This window comes from Poecile atricapillus, chromosome 5 (genome assembly GCF_030490865.1).
Source record: "Poecile atricapillus isolate bPoeAtr1 chromosome 5, bPoeAtr1.hap1, whole genome shotgun sequence".
NCBI lineage: Eukaryota > Metazoa > Chordata > Aves > Passeriformes > Paridae > Poecile > Poecile atricapillus.
In genome coordinates this window covers 16,730,604-16,748,823 of record NC_081253.1, presented here as the reverse complement: position 1 = coordinate 16,748,823, position 18,220 = coordinate 16,730,604, and the positions used below count along the sequence as shown (strand labels likewise).

Genomic DNA, 18,220 nt, shown 5'->3' with positions numbered 1-18,220 from the left:
CGTTCTGTAGTTTTTCTAATCCACTCTCCCTGTGGTTGAGCAAAATCGAATTGCCTCTCACATTTGCAGACAGCTCTGTGAAGGTGATAATAGAGCTGCTCCCTGCTGTCATGAGGCAGGAAATAGGAAAATGGCATATGGGGCTAGAAAGAAATAAAAAGAGAACTAAACAAGAACAAAAGAGATTTCAACAAAGGACAACTATAACCCAATATGCTTTGCAAGTTAATCTCTTTTCATAATAATTTAACGTACTTAATCATTTATCTGCACACTTCTCAAAAATTCAAATGCTTGATATCAACTCCTCTGTAAAGTTTTATTGCTCAAAACATTTGGAATAGGAATTTAAATAAAAATCATCATATGCAATGCCTGCAAATCAATGCACCCTTAGTACCCATGTTAAGGGGCTGTACCTATTCCAATCAGCTAGTAATTGATCTCAGATTTTGTAGCTAAAATGTAATATATAAAACAATATATACTTGGATTATTAGTTGTAAACCTGTTGAGTGACACCTGAATAGGAAAATATTAAGAGAGGATTATGACTGGTTATGTGTACTGACAATGTCAAAGACTTCCAGCCTGTTTAATGACTACTTATCTAAGATGCAGAACAAACTGGAAGTGATCTTTTCATTTACGATGAGATTTTGGTGTTTTGCTTTTTTTTTAATACAGTATGGGCCTCCAAAAATCAAGTACTTACACATATTTACAGTGTTTCTGTATTAAATCTTACTGAAGTACCTTAAAAATGAAAAGCAAATCTACTATACCTTTCCTTTTACACTCTGAATGGGATCCACCACCACAGCAACAGCTCTTTCTGATAAGGCTTCAAAGCTCTGCTGAGTATTGATATCTACACCAGACAACCAACAGCCAAAGCCAGGATGACTGTGATACCAACCAACTACCATCTCAGGTCTGAAACAAAGAGGACACTGATATTTTTAAAAATATAAACACTTATCACAAGAAGAAATAGGAACAGATCAGGGCATAAATTAGGATGAGCTGCAAAAAAACCATCATTAGTAACACTTAAATGACTCACCATACTATGGTGAAAACATGGACATGAATAAATGCGACAAAAGAAGGCTATCATTAAGAGATACACATTAGCAGTGGTAGATTACGCTTTCAGTTTTTCACCCTGTTACCACACCTTCCCTGAACCAGTTTTTACCCTTTCAGCACTTGAGTAAATATCTACTCTTTAACTCCTTGGCGTCGAAGGTTGAATTTTCACGGCAGAAAGTCCATTTCAGTCATGGACAACGGGAACCAACGGTGGGAAAGGATTAAATATCAATTAAACCAGCAGTAGAACTAGGAACTCAGTCAAAAAGCAATTTGCACTGTTCTGTTCAGCTGCTGAGCCTTTTGCTAACATTAATTTTGAAGTTTTTCCCACAGTAAAAGAATTTGAGCAAGCAGACGACAACTGTTGAGAGGTAGGAGTGAAATAAAAATTTGTTTAAATACTCGGATCCTTTGCAAAATTATTTTCCCTTTCTTTTCATTAAAATTTCTCATGAATAAGCTATAACTTAAAAAAAAATTAAAAATTTTATTTAAAGGGTTAAACAAAAAAATCAATCTTTTAAGCAGGTGCTGTGTAGTAATCGCCTATGCTAAACTGAGCAGCATTCTAATCTTTCTGGGCGATAATCAAAGCTGTAGGTTTTAACAGGAGTGACAATCTCCTGACAATTTAAATGCATGAGGGAGACTGAATTACATGCTATGTTACTCACCCAATTTCTGGGGCAATTATTTATTTTTAAGTATTATTAATAGCTCTTAGATCACTAGCTTTGTAGAAAGCCAGCCGTTTCTTCTAAAAACCATGGAAGGAGTACTTGTTACCGTCAGCCCTCTTCAGAGTGACTTACCTTCCCGTCTGTTTCAGCATATCCAACATTTTTGCTTGAAATACAGGATCAACTGCCTCCACACTGACACCCTGATTTAAAAGACAGACAAAAATCATAGTAGTTGTACATGAAGCAATATTATCTTTTAACTTGTAACTTCACACAAACAAAAATATTCATAAGCATCTGTTTAAAAAAGCAACCTGAATACTTTAGTACTACATGACAGAACACCCTTAAACGCAAAATATAATTTTCAGAAATGTATTTCATTGTGATTTTTAAAATGCTAAACGATTATTAATAGATTATTTTGAATTGCTATTTAAGTAATCTTTACTATGAGCAAACATGATTAAATAGGCATAGGAATTCACCTTTTTCTCCTCTGTTTGGTCTGCAAACAGTGGCCTGTTGTTTGTTCCAAGTTCAGCTCTACACATTATATTCAAGATAAATATCACATATTGGCTTTTTGCAGAATTTTGTATTATGCACATGTATAGAATAAACTCAGGACAAAAGAATTTGAAAATTTCATGGAGTGCAGCTCTGAGTTACAAAGGAATCATCCCATGCTTAAGAACATTTCATTCTAGTTAGAGAAAATAAAGCATCATAAAATCTAATTTTGCCCCTTGACTCTTTGTCACTTTAATCTGTTCATAAAATGGATATTCTTACTCAAAATTTAAATATATATTTTTTTTCAAATCACAGAAGTATAATTTAAGACACATGCAACTAAGATCTGCCAAAGAAAGCAAGTTCGAAGTATATAGCACCATCACAATTAAGGGCACGATACACTTCTAATCAAACCTTTTACATTTTGAATCTTTCTGCTGGCTCATAGAATATGAGTTCTGAAAGTTATCAATTTGTAAGTCTTACAAGTCATGTTACACCACTATATTTCTACATAAAAAAGACATAATATCTGCATATATTGATACACACACTTAAGCACCAGCCTTCACTAAAAAAGAAGTTTTGACTACATATTTTTTTTACTGAAACCCTTAACCATTAGATTTGTTTGTATTATAACTCACAACTTATACCTTCAGACTGTGTCAATGAGATAAAGCACAAAAAGTTTTTTAAAAATAAATTTACCCTAAGGAAAAAAAACAAGCAAATAAAATTATCAAGGTCTAGATATAAAAAACTCACCGTTCCAGACTGTGGCATTGCAAAAACATCAATCACTCTCACAGTATAATCATCAACAAATTCCCCAAGCATCAGACCCATAACTTCCATAGGGACACCAGCACGACCATGCTTCAACATCTGGAATTAAGACCAAATGACACCACACGTTTAACAGAAGGTTCAAGTTTGATTTGAGGTAGTTTTTTCAGCCTTTGTAGATCTCTAGCTAGTTTGCAACTTGTAGCACTTTTGGAAACTGTAACAAACTATAAAATAGTAAAACAAAGTCAACAAAAGACAACTAATTAAAATTAGTTTCTGAGGGTTCCAATGAGTATTAATTTATTTTTAATGCGTCTGGCCAGCACATAGGCAAGACAAGTCCATTAACTCTGGACCACTGCCAGGTGCTCTAGCTCCAGAATTACATTATATCAGACATGGTATGTACACAGAACACTTACTTTCAGCAGTGCAAGGGAAGAGATATAAACCTGTTCCGCTGTATCAACTGCAGGAGCATCTGTCGGTGGCCCCTATAAAAAGAATAAACAATTATTTTCACCAGCATTGTTATTCTGTTCTTTCTAAATATTTTCTTTTGTTTTGCATATTGCAAAACTTATAGAAAAATCCATATGTAATTGTGACTTTATGGGTTAATGCAGTTGCTACAAACAAAACAAAAAAATGCACACCCAATCCCCAAACCCTTCTTTACAGCACCTTCTGTCACTAAAATTATTTTGTAATAGGTCACTCAGCCATCATCCTGTCGCCTCCCCCCCCCCACTCCAAATAACACAGTCTAAAGAGCAACCTTTAGAGCCAGTCAAATATAAAGCAGGCAAGTGTTACACTGGATACAAACCTGTTACAAGCCATTCAGGCTAAGAGTCAGGTAAGTTTCCATTAGTCAGCCTTGCTGCAATGCTAACCTTCGTCAGCTGTAAAATATGGCCAGTTCTCCAATTAACTATGTGTTTCTTACAGTGGTGTGAATGTAAATGCTGCTGGGCTAGCATGATTAACTGGCACCAACACAAACAGCAATTTCCCTTTGCTTCATCAGCTTTCAGCTAAAGAGGACTTGCAGATAAAGGCTATGGGAGTACTTTGCAGATACACTGGTACAGTGAGAGAAAAAACGGACCTCTGATCCCTAGGTGGAAAAGCTGTGAACAAAATACTTTGCTCTTTGCCTTATGAGTAGTTATTCAAAAATTAGCACAACTGTCCCAGGTGTGAATGATTGGTTGAAACAGGTTCTGTGTACTGTTGAAATTGAAAAACACAGGAGGCAGCAGTTTAAATGTCCCTTTCTTGAGGAACAAGAGAAATATTGCTGTTATATACAGAATTTCATATCAGCGTACCTCATTACAGCCAATTAACAGCACATTCATTACTTTATTACCAAATTTCCACTGAAATGACAGCTTACTTCTGCATGAGGTGATGTAAACTTAGAAGAGCAACAAAGCAACTATGGAAAAAAAAAGGTACTCCACATCAAGCTAAAAGAGGAAAAATGGTGCCTTTACAAAAACACTTCACAAATTTAGAACTTTGATTCCACAGTTATAAGAAAAATTGGGGAAAAAAATTGAATAAATTCTTAATTTTTCACTTTAAGTGAAAAAATTCAACACAACATTCATCCACATGACATCAAACAAGACATAGCAATCCACACAAGCCATTACCTCCTGAAGATAAAACCAGATACTTAAGTAAACAACACATTACATTTGTACAGGAATTACCCTTTCTGCATACTTTGATTTTCACACAAACAGAAAAACATCAGTCTTCAGAATAAAGCTTTAAAGACAGTAAGAAAATTCAGCTGTGGTATCTTTCCCCGCTAAAGTCGATCAATCTATGAGTTCTACATCCAATCTTTATATTATGAATCCAATCTTCGTATTTTGAAACTCACATATACACACGCATCTGTCAACCATATCCACTTCCTAACAGCTTCAAACCTCTGTTTCCAACTTTGATACTGCTGACCATCATCTCTTGATGTTTGCCCTTCCTCACTTCTTACTAATCAGTCCTAGTTCTGTCACTTCGGCCTTTTCATCAGCAATCTTCCAGCTGGTTTCCCTGCTTTTCACCTTCCACAGTATTCTCACCAAAGGTCCATTTTTTATCAACTCAACCCCTTCATCAAGTATTTCCCTGGCCTAGCCCTAGCCCAAGCCCAACAGTAAGATGCTCCAGTGGAGAAGTGCTCCTCTAACACTCACACTGAAAAACTATAAGCAGTTCTTCAGAATATTTCCCAGAACCACATGGGCAGAGCACCTGCATTACTTATCCCAAATTTTCTGCAATTAAATTGTTTGACTGGCAAAGCTTCAAATGCCCAATCATTTTGTAATGCTGTTCACATGTTTTTCTCCATAAACACGTCAGTTTACTTTTTAAACTCTACCTCTCCTGCTTTAAGTCTATTCACTTGGAAGTTCATTTAGAATTTGGAAAGCATAGACTCATGTTTCCATTTAATCAATGCAAAGAAAAAAGCCAAGGTAAGTTGAGTTTTAATTTTAAAAGTAACTTATTAGTTTGTTAACAAAACCCTTTTTTTATACACAACACTCTCCCAATTTTCCACCAGTTCTAGACCAGAGATGGTCTGAAGGGAAGATAAAAATAACAGTAACTAGTAACCTTGTGCTATAAGAAGAACCATAATACCTATGTAGTGATCACCAAATGCATCCTACATTTGTTCCAGATTTTGTTTAACATTCCACTGTAAGCAACCATCCCATTCAGTATTTTTTAAAATAAAGAACAGTGTAATAAAAATCTCCCCCAGATTAGCACAAATGGTTCCATGATTTCTGGAAAGCTAATCTTCCTATTTTACTGAGACTAGCTTCTCAAAAACCAGGAGCCTGAACTGAAACTTACTCCATAGACTATGGCTCTTGGATGAGCTCTCCTCTGGGGATTTCCTAGTGTCTGTTAAAATCACACTGACACCTGTCCTGCAGCTGAGGCATTAATCAAAACTCTGTCCCCTATATAGATGCCTGTGCCCTCAACTTATAAAACCTTGTTCTTCAAAACTTTTCTCATTTTAGCATCAGTCAGTACATTCACCACTTACCGGGAGGAAATAAAGACAAACAATACATTTTGTTTCTATAAGAAGGCAAATGAATCACCTTTAGTTAAGTGAAGGTGGGAACTAAAGCAGGATGTTCCTAATATTTCCTTGTAATTTCTATATTCCTTGGAGCATCCAAATGCTCATTTACCTTGATGATGGTGCAGAAGAGGGGATACTTAATATGAAACTTCATCAAATCTTTAGACATTCTATGAAATAAACCATTTTTTTCTTCCAAACTTATGTTGAATTCCTGTTGCCAGTGCCCATAGTCAATTTATTTTCAGCACAGGAAACCCTGCTAATTCATAAAGGAATTCTTCATCAGTGTAAACCAACTTGATTAACTTCTGCTGTTTTTTTTTTAAACCCATAGTACTCACTGTGAAGGATTTTACATACTAAATGTGTTTAATTATATATAAAAATTATTATGTGAAGGATTAGGAGGTATCAACTGCATACTTTACTGCTTCAATTTAAGCACATGCAAGACACAGAAAAAATACCAAACATGAGTTTCCACTCTTAGCGTTCTGTTCAACCAGTTTAGCTAAACTTGTAAAAATTAGCTAATGGTAGTACACAAGACGGGTTTGTTAATGCTCAGTCATCTTATAAATACACAGCACATACCAAGTATTTCCTTGGTCACTGATGCTTGTTTGTGTGACCTATCTCCTTTCTGTCTGCTCTCTTCTTCTCCTAGATTTTAATTAGTAGGTAGATTATGGGAAAATTGAAGTCCTCATGGCACCGTACAAATTATGTGTATTAATTTTTCATGTTAATATTCCTTCCTTTGTTTTGAATATCAATTACAATAAACTGCTTGAAAGATTACTGAAATTCAGGAATTTTGAGTAGGAAATGATGCATAGGTCAAGTTTCATATTATTTTTCTACCGAAGATAAACTGCCACATAAAACACTATAAGCACACATTCGTATTTCTATAGAAAATGCTAAACCCTCAAAGATTTAATAGATAAAGCCAAATGGAACTTCCAACTAGTTTACTTGACTTTAGATTTGAAAACAGAGACATTTGGAAACTGGAACCAATTTCTTCCATCTCTGATCACTTCCTTTTCCACAAATGGCTGATAATCTAACACAGCTCTGGAGTGACAGCCCCAGCTTCTGCGTGTTAGTTACACAGTATGTGGGAGCCAGCTATGAGTTACGTGTTTTGAGATCTCTTTGGCCTGTTTCTAGTAGTCTTTCACAAAAGTTTATGCATTTCTTTCATCAAGCAAAGAAGAAGAAAGATTTTATTAGCTAATCTCTACATGGAGGCAAATATTTTACACTGACCCTCCACAGCATGTGCTATTACCACTGTTCATAAACTTCACTGCCTGCCAACTTTAACAAAGAAGCACCATCCTTACGAAGCAGAGCACCAAATTAAATTAACTGGTATCAGGAACCCAGACAAGAAAGCGTTTGTGTCTGCAATGCAAAAGAGCTGCTGGTATTTTTGGCTATGTTATCATATTCAAAGGACAGCTATCTCAATGCAGAGTTTTAGAAGACTGTCCATCTCACTGCAAAACAGTAAATATTGCATACCTACAGCTTTATTGGATTATTTCTTGGAGAATTGGGGAAAAATCAGATGTGGAAACTGAGAGGAATACTGAACATTTTTTTTCCCAACTATGCATGTATAAGCTGGATACAGTAATTATTAAAATTAAAGAACTGCTGTAAAAAATACTGTTATGTGTTACTGAAAAATTGATGCTCCTTCTTTGCTTCCAGTCATGAAATGAGCTGCCCATAAAACCCAACCAAGCCTCAGGATTGTTTTTGTTTAGAATGGCAGAATTCCAAATATAAAATTAAAATTAAGTTACCGCTGTTCAAATATTTCTTTTTTTTTTAGTAAGACTTGTAAGGGAAAAAGAATCACATGCAAGTTATGGTCAGAAAATTACATCGTAATATTAAATTATGGATGTTACTATTTTTGTTTCAAATAGTTAGAGATGATCCAATACAAAAAAGGAGTCCTTTACTTGGGTAGCCCCTGTTGACGAAGTGTTAAAGGCATTTGCCATTCTTACATGATAAAAACTAACGCCTTGAAGTGTTACCTACTCGGGCCTTTTAGCAAATTTATTAACACTTTTATGTATATTACTTCACCTTTCTCTTAGTGTGAACCAATATAAATTATTTAGCCAATTTTATTATTAAATGTGAACTAAAGTGTCATTTTAGAGCACTGCTCTTTATTTGTACTATTTTAAATTTATTCAAATAGGTATAGAAAGTGGACTTAATTAATTACACAAGGAACTGAGATATATTCCATAAATTGATATAATTTTCCATTGTTTAAATGGATCTTAAACACTGCTCATCATAGCTGTTTCAAAGAAACTCAGTTTTGCAGGGGCAACTGTAATAAAAATCCAAAGGCAGACAACTTAAGTGCTGTAAAGCACATCTCAGCTTTAATGCACCAAACAACATATTACTGTGTAAAATATAAGAATCATTACTACTTCTATTTATTTTTGTAACTGGAACAATTTAGGCACAAGCACAGGACACACGAGCAAACAATGACTGCTATCATGTTTTATTTCTTTCCCAGTAAGCTAAGAAAGAACCTTTTAATAGTTTAATTTTGTGAGTATTAAACAACTAGTGTGAAAAACAAGCTGCATGTAAACTATTTCTACTGCCTCTGCTTCAATGACTAGCTGAGGCAACCTGTTATAGGAGGTGTTAATTGGCAATAGGAGTACAAGTCAGAAGCATGTTCCCCATCGTCCTAACCCAGCAAGGCTAGGTCATTAAAGTGGAAATGAATTCTTTCATGCCGACTTAACCCTTTCACTACATATTTTCAGCTGTTATATCCAAAGACAATTGAGAAAGATTAGCTAAAAAAAAAAAAAAAAAAAAAAAAAAAAAAGACAAAACCCCGCCTTGGATTACTTTCGAATTTATTTACCCCACAATTTTTCTTCATTACCCTTCTCTACCTCCCCCAGAATAAGTGTTACAGGTAAAGATGACATTTTATTATGTAGGTAAGGGGGAGAAAGGCAACTGAGGTATAAATGCAATGACAATCATTATAAAATAATAATTAATCATATTAAAAGATACACGGATGGATGAGGCACTTAAAGTGAGCTTAAAGCTACTGTTTTGTAGAGGTAAATTCAACTTTGTGTGTATAGCTTTGTAGAAGGGAAAAAAAAAACACATTACAAAATACTAGCTGCAGAGAGGACAAACATGAGTAAGTCTGCAGAGGGGGTAGAGGTATTAATGATAGTAAGGCATTAAAAGTTCACCAGAGTACCACTGCTCTTCTCTACTTTTTGCCAGTAAGTGGTACAACATGCTGATATATTGATGCAAAGAATAAGAAATTTCTTAGATCAACACAGTGTTTCTTACACATTGCTAAGCCTAAAAATCTAAGCAGAGTTGGGACTGCAGAACTATTTTCTTCCTGTACTGAGACAATACACTGACACAAATTACCAACTCATGTTCCATCAGTGGAAGTAGCAAATGGAGTGAGGCGTGGTCTAGGATCTCAATGGTTCTAACAACTTTGTCATGACAAGGACCAGAAGCCATGTACTGCATTTTCTGCAGTACAAGAAGTTAACATAACCAGTTAAGATAGAGGAAATCATTAAGGTGATACAAAAATATTCAAAAATCAGTGAGCTCAATAAAAAAGGAAAAATATATTTCTTTGCACTGTAAATCACACACTAAAATTAGTAGCAATTTGAAATTTTATTGCTATTTTCAAGCTATTACACACACAATTTTGTAGTTAGTTCCACATCAACAGGATTAGATTTTGAAGCTACCATTATGTCTCAACAGTTTGTATGTTTAGGTCCATTTTTATACCAATTATAATCAAGCATGCATAACAGACCACAAAATACCATAAGTCTTAACAAACAGCCTAGATTTCTCAAAGGATCACATTGTCTTGTTACACCATATGTCAGATGAAATAAAAATTGTAGTAATATGTTTAGTCTCAGAGACTCCAAAATGGAGTAGGGATACTAAGGAAGTATTGTGGCATCAACTGCTACCTTAAATTGAAAAATCTCAGAAAAAAACCCCACCTTAACAGGCAAGATAAAAACTGTCTCTCTGTGTTTTACAAAATTCTGTCTCCTAAAAAAAGTTTACCCAGGTTCACATTTACAACAGAACTCCACGAACAGCAATATAGATGGACTTGAAATATATAGCATTTCCCATCTCTCTTCCTCTTCAAAACCAAAATTACAAAACACAGAACTTTGTATAGCTTTGAGCAGTTGGTTAAACGGGTTGGGATCATAAATTTGCCAACACCTCTTTGGTGCAGAGCCAGAATTTTGCTGCTTAGCTTTTCTGCTTATTTAGGATTTTAGTTTCTGTGGGGCGGTTCTGTGGTTTTCTTTTTTAGTGTGTGTGTGGGGTGGGTTTTGGTTCAGTTTTTTGCTAGGGTTTTGGCAGGGGGTAAGGGGTGTTTCTTGTTTTTTGGTTGGATTATTTTCTACAAGGTATTTTTTGGTGGGTTTTTTCTTTGGTTGTTTTTTTTGGGTTTTGTTTTGGGGGTTTTTTGGAGTTTTTTTGGTTTTTTTTGGGCTGGTTCGTTTGTTGATTGTTTTTAACTAAGAAGAACTTCAAACAAAAATAGTCTCTAGTTTTATGGGAGACTCAGTCAACATTATTGTTAGAAATAAATCCTTACTCAATATTAACATGTATTCATGATATTAAATTACTTAAACATAACACCATGATGCAATTTACAATAGTCAGACTTCTTGCAGTGTTCCAAACACAACCATTGCACGAAATACCTGCTTAAGTGTAATTTTCCCTGGGTCAGTGTTTCCTCTATCTTTACCCCATTTAGTCTACACATTAATTGAGACACATAAGCCAAAGGGGTAGGTGTGCTGTATTACTGCAATTAATATTCCTTATCAAGCATTAGGACAATTTGGACTAAATGACCTTTAAATGTCCCTTCCAACACAAACCATTCTATGATTCTATGACAATGTTACAGTTAGCAAAAAGCGTTAAGATTAGAGACTATAAAACAAATTCTCAGTGACACTGTACATATTTTTGAAAATAACTATTGTTTTTCACAGCCTCAATCTACTGGAAATAAAAAGAAAATACAGAGGTCAATTTCATTCCAGAATAAAGCCAGGCTAACCTGTTATCTACTCCCCATCAGCATTACAGAAGATATTGGGATTTAGAACTGAGAGTCTCAAGGCAGATGAGGAGTCAGCACCTGTAATTGTGTCTGTCTCCAGTAGTCTTGTACTCCAATGTACATTTTTAATTACCTTATTCTAGACACAATTCTGCCAAGAAGGTAGGGTAGCCCTCAGCCCTTAGTTCTGCCTAAACTCACCCTGAAATACACTTTGTGATGCAAAGCAGATAAAGATATCTCCTCAATGTGAATAAGAATGCACTGGGTTCTATATGCCTACAGGTTCACTGTTCTGAAGAGCTGGTCCTCTGGACAGAAGCAGGTGAACTGGGAGATTCAGTGGCAATATGCACCAAGGTCGGTTGTTCATAACACTTGAAAAAACAACCAATCAGCCAACACCCAACCGCCCCCACCAGACCACACCACTATAACACAAAAATGCTTCAAACTTAGAAAAACATAAAGAGGACTCTTATACAGGAAGAAAAGAGAAAACCTTGTTCAAAGGTGCTGCATAGTAGCATTGCAACTTAATATTCAATTGCATGGGATTTCAGAAAGAAGATACAATTTTCAAGAGAAATAAATTAAATTAATCACTATAAGGCAGCTGTTTCCTGTTTGTAGAAAGGAACATTACAAATGAAATTACATTACATTACAAATGCAAAATGCACAAGGATATCTCTTCTTTACTCTTTCTTCCCATGTTCTTTCTCATTATGACTACATTCATTTCCTTGTCCAAGCTCCTTTGTTTCTTCTGGGGAAAGTCAAAAGTCAGCTGGACTACAATGGCAATTAAATTGAGGAGAGAGAATCTAATTGCCTAATTATTAGAAATACGGAAGTTTAAGATCCAAGGCCAAGAAGAGGCAGCTAAAATTGTTCTCCAGAGTAAAACAGCAGATCAGAGGAAACTTTAATGCTCAGACACAATCCACTACCTTTTGTAGTTTTAGTTTTATGCTTGTTTGTGATTAATATGTAAAACATGTCTGTAGTGCAGCCATCCTACTTTAAGACAGCTTTTATAGCACAAATTATATACAGGGTTTAAGTAAAATTATATGATTGCTCCTAAACCAATTCTAACAGGTTTCTCTTTCCCTCTCCCAATTAGCTCCTTAGGAGAAAAATCACATTACAAAGACTCAACTGTACTTCAAATGCATGAGAACTATACTCCGCTTTGTCATCCCCAACAACTTTCAAACAAGCCTAACGTGACCCATAGAGTTACTGTGTCCAGCAAAACCAGACCCAGGCCACACCTGGGCCCTGAATTTATGAAGCTTTCATTGAACAGCCCTGTACTGAAACACCAATTAGTGCAGTAAAACATTCATCCCAGACATTGAAAGTAAATGTCAGAGTTTACTATCTATAAGATGTTTTCTTTTCTCCTTAAAACAAAATTATATACTTTGTATATAAAAAATGATTCCAAGATTTTGTACAGAAGATAATGCAGGAAATTAAGTCTTCTGAACTTCCTATGGGATTTTTTGTTGGATGTTTTTAATGGATGAAAAATGTTTGTCATTGAGAAAATTTTTTTATTCTTTAAATGGGTTGACAGCTTCCAGGGAAAAAAAAGTAGAACTGGAATAACCCACCCAACTTGTACATCATCTCATCTACTGGGAATTACATTTGAGTTCTAGAAATAGTAACATTCTTCATACTTGAGAACTTTGCTGGAAAATGTCTCAGAAACAATGGCACAAAAATGATGCACAATTTTAAGAGCTATAATTCGGATTTATTCCCCTGGCAAAATACTCTCAGAAGGTGTATTTGAAGCTTCAAATACATATGAGGAGGAGACAACAGTACATCACCACATTTCAAAGCACATAGAGCATACATACCCAGGAGACACAGAAAGGATAAAGTCATACAGCTAAATAGATACTGAGATACCAGAACACTCTACAGCTTTACAATGAAAAAGGTACTTAATTAAAGACAACACATTTACACCCTTCAAATTACAACACAAGCTGTTTCAAGAATCAATGAACCAGAATAATTTTCAGTAAGACATTAAGGTGTTGAAGTTTTTACTGTTTGAGTTGTTGGTGTGTTTTCAGGTTGTTTTGTTTTGGGTTATTTTGGGTTATTTTTGGGGAGGAGGGATGGGGGTGCCCGAGTTTGTTTTGGGTTTGAGGTTTTTTTATTATTGGTGGATGTTTTTGTTTACATATGGAAGATGTAAGATGCAAGAAAAAGTCATGTACTTCAAATGACACATCAGCTTAATGAAGTAAGTCAAGGAAATTTGCATCTAACTGTTAATTGGGAATGATCTACACAGAGCCTGACCCTCCTCTGTCTGCCAGACCATCAAGTCCTCTCTGGAAGCCCCACAAAAAAGGGCACTGTGCTGTCCTCCAACAACCACCCCAACTAGATTAGCACATGAAACAGAACTTTAGATCAGCAGAAGGTCTCCCAAGTTCCCATGTGCCACAGATTTGCTAAATAGGATAAGCGTGTTCTAAAAAACCCAAGATCCTATGAGGGGAAAAAGGTTCCACAGCACCAAGCAGTGCAATATTTGAAACCTCCTTATCAAAGTGACAGTTTTCAAGTGCCATTTACAATGCCCTAATCTGGAAACATCCCAGCTAACCCATCTGATCAACTATTTCACAGATGGAAGCACTTGATGGCTAATTGGCAAGTCCATGATTCAAATAAAATAGCTATCTGCACTTCTTTTTCTATATTCCAAGTCAAGGTGTAAACACTCCTTATAAGACACAGGTCAGTTCTCTATCTCCCCCACCCTTCCCACTGGAATTTTTCCCCTTACCCTCTGTCATCAAATATGTTAAATCAAAAATACAGAATCAGTTTTATTTTTCATTTATTGTACTAGAACAGTTGTCCGCACTAACAGATTCAAAAATCTACCAAGCAATGAAAAGTTAATTTAAAACCCTCTTTTAAAAAAGTGTCATTATTTCACTGCTTCCTATCACATCTGGATTCAGAAAAACAGACAGCATGTGCTAGCATGGACAAGAACTTGCTTAACTTGAATTATTGTTCTGGAAGTGATGGGGAGAGAAAGCTTGGCTACAAATGCACTTAATTTGCTCACACCCTTTGCAGTGGGATTGCCTAATAGAGGCATATGTGGAACTGATTTCACCAGCAAACAATAGTTCAGCATACAAAATGAAGAGAAGTGTTGCTCCAAATTCCTGTCTGCTACATAAGCAGAATGCTTTCACGTACCCCACAAACCTGTTCATTTGTCTGCAGCAAATGTACAATGCAAATCAAAGTACTAAACTACTAGTGAAATTCTGTGGTAGGCAGTATGAGAGGGACAAACAGGGACAAACAGAAAAGAATGAATCAGGAAAGAGAAGTAGCAGAACTCAACATGACAAGGGGCAGAAAGAGAGAGAAAGGAGGCCATATAAGTGAAGAAGAACAAGGGCATTGTCAAAATCTTAATTCCCATGAACTACAGGAGGGAAACTGAAGTCAGAAGATTTTCTTTGAGACATCACAATACTTTCAGTCTTTTCTTTTCTAAAAGGCTGCATTCACTCATGAAAACATAAATTCAAGACAAAACAAACTTATGGACCAGGTCTACAACACCAGTCATGTAAGACACAAGCAACTTCAGCACGAAGCAGTGTTCCAAAGGAGGTCATACTTCTGGCATCAAGTTCAAAACTAAACACAGGTGCCTTGCCATAAAAAGAACACACAGTTAATGACCAAGTGCGCTGTCAGAAAATACTGTGAATGGCTTATGTGATGCCAAAAGTTGTAAGATTCTCTTCCCATCTACTCTCTTGTCCACCTCCTGCCTACTAAGTCAGCCCTTTGTCCACCTATGATTAAAAGGAATGAAATGCCTCAAGATTTCTAAGCCACATGTCACAGGAAGGGAAATTTATTGTTGAAGTATCAGTTTAAGATTACTTCCTTGAAGATTTGTTTAATAGACATTTGAAGACAGGTAGATGGGATTTAGCACTGACCACCTCTGGACACCTGAAGGCCAATCAGCCACTCAACAGCATCCGGAAGGAACAAGAAGTAGGAAAAAGAACCAAAAAATTCAGTGACAGCATTTCTCAAGTACATTCTCAAGTGTAATACACTACACCAAAAGACTTGAAAAGCATATAGAAAACACATGAATTTAAAGTGCATTTGGGGCAACATATCTGAGTTTGGAAATTTAGAAGACCAGGAAAACCTAAATGAGACAATAATTAGAAGAGGTAGTTTTGCCAAGGGGAAAAAGCCAAGTAACTGCTGCTGAAGAACCTAAAGCAAGTCGCTGAGAAAGAATCCTTTGGCAGAGATCAAACAGGAACTGTGCTGACCAAGCATCTGCTGGTACTTAAACATCAGTTACAAAGCAAATCAAACACACTCTCAGCAAACTTTATGTGATGCAGTCCTCTTGCTGAGGAGACCCCAAGCTACAAGAAATCCCCAAACTATGTGATAAAATTACTTTGAAAATGCCTCTTTTTCTACCAGACTATACACAGATGATTCTTATGCTGGCAAGAACGACTCAGTCAGACATTTTTACTATGTTCAACCTTTAGAACAACTGTGACACAGCAATAAGAACAGAAAGCTTTATACTGCTCTTTAAAACACTCTAGTGCAAACAAACAACAATAATTTTGCTTTCTAGCATTACAAAATTTATCCAAGAAATACCTTCCTCTTCTCTTCTGTTTCAAAGAGGTCTGATTCACTCTGGATTATCTTTCAATCTCAATTACCATCAATTGATATTCACAATATAAGTGACCTTTCAAGGTCCTTTGAAACACATTTTAAGTATTTTAAGGACATAAAAATATTCTATTTGAAAAGCCTTCCTGCTGATTCAATAAACCAAAAGAATACAAATGTAGTCAAGACATCCAGTGCAAGCAGCAACTTTGAGTAAAGAGCAATTCTGTTTTATGCCTTTCTTTTATACAACACATACTCATCAACTCATTTAAAAGACAATTCCATATTTAAACAAACACAGAACAGCTTTGCAGGCCAAAGCTACCAAAGGAGTTCAGTGAGCTTCCTCTGAATGTTATGTTTTATTGTCTGCCACAATTTTTTAGCAAGCTTTAAGTTAAAGATGAAAAATTCAGAAAACAGCAGAGAGTTAACTGTAAATTTGAAAAACAGCTTTGATATGCGTCAAGTTCAGAGAGGACTAAGAAGTGAAAGCTTGAGAGATTAGACTGCACAGATGTTAAAAAAATGAAGAGTCATGAAGCAGGCTGGCAGCTCAGAGGAACAAGAGAAGTAACTGTTTAAGAAAGTGAAACTAAAAATAACTGAGGGCGGCTTGAAGATTCACTAAGAAAACGTGAATAGAATTTTAGCTATAAAAAGGGGAAAAAAAAATTATGCACCAAAAGTTACAGCCTATTTGGCAAAACATCTAGAGTCTGTAGATCAGCCTAGAATATTTCACCAAATGCTTCTGTATTAAACTACTCCTGTAGTTATACTGGACACAAACACACTATACACAACCAAAGAAACTTTCGGTTTAGCAATTTCACCCATCCCAGAAGAAACCCTGCACACACATCCTAAAGCCCAAGACATACAGAACTGATTCCTCCAGAAGAACAAGAGTCTGGATTCTTGATTTAGAAAGAGACCGTGAAGCAGATGAGGAAACAGAGAAAGGCCAGCTACAGCAGCCAAACAAAGGAAAGGACCATAAGAGAAATTACATTGGAGCCCATTCCTCAAGGAAATAATTCTTCCTGCACACCTCAAACAAAAAAAGTTCCTAATTATTTCTTTCCCTGTATCCCTGCAATCAGCACAATGTAACATGACCAGCTTGATATTATTTCTGAAGACTGCTAGCCATGCCAGTTGATCAAAGAAAAAAAAACACTAGGACTTGCTGTAAAGGTAGGAGAAGCCACACAATGTGAATAGGTCTCTCACTGGAATAGGACAGCTGCCAGGGAGGCCTTTTTGCTGTGAGCAATGGAAGTGAGGACAATGAACAAGAGGAGACACAATAAAATACTCATACAGGTAGCTACAACTACACACAAGTGACAAATTCAATTCAAATTACTTCTTGAAATTTACATATAGACAGTATATTATAATGCCCCATTCACAATGTGATCCAAGAACTGAAATACATAATTCATGAAAAAGCAGTAGATATGCTTGGCCATTTAGAATACCCCTCATGTTCTGAAATTCCATAGTATTGAGAACTGTTTATTTAAAAAATATACCATGTGCTTCCAATGCTTTTCAATACAAATTTTGAAATGCTCAGACCCAAAAAGGTTTGTAAACATTCTTTAAACTTAGTGCTAACACAGGTATTCATATTTACAAAAAAAAGTCAGGTTGTAGAAAGATTTGCATACACATATAAAATCTCTCGAGTCAAAGATTATTACTATGAACTCTGGTTTTTTATGCTGTTTTAAAATATATATAGTATAATAATAGAAGGAATACTCCAGAATTTATTAATTTTAAAGAGAAGATTGACAAGCTATATACTAACCTGTCCCAGCCCAGGCATACCTCCTCCCAGTCGCAGAAGTCTATCCATATTTCTAGAAAAACAGAAACAAAGGAAAAATGTTCCCAAGCTCGAAATGTTTACTAAATTGTTATCTATATAATTCACCTTCAGTCACTCAGTATGTCAAAAATATTGGTGGTAATTACAACACAACATCAGACTTCCTGTTAATTAACACCACATATTAATTCAAGAAGCTGTCTTCCATGCTAATTAACAGACTTTGTTTT

General features: G+C 35.7%; 1 protein-coding gene across 2 annotated transcripts in view; it reads right to left on the bottom strand.

Annotated features, from left to right (window-relative positions):
• The window catches only part of PSMD14 (proteasome 26S subunit, non-ATPase 14), a 46,185-nt gene that overhangs the window by 20,281 nt on the left and 7,684 nt on the right, over nt 1–18,220 (bottom strand). For both annotated transcript variants that reach the window (XM_058840125.1, XM_058840126.1), the window contains 5 exons: nt 17,970–18,021; nt 3,515–3,586; nt 3,069–3,188; nt 1,911–1,981; nt 786–936 (listed from right to left, as the gene is read on the bottom strand). In XM_058840125.1, the coding sequence (XP_058696108.1) occupies nt 786–936; nt 1,911–1,981; nt 3,069–3,188; nt 3,515–3,586; nt 17,970–18,017 (462 nt within the window). In that variant the 5' untranslated portion in view covers nt 18,018–18,021. The remainder of the gene's footprint in view (nt 1–785; nt 937–1,910; nt 1,982–3,068; nt 3,189–3,514; nt 3,587–17,969; nt 18,022–18,220) is intronic.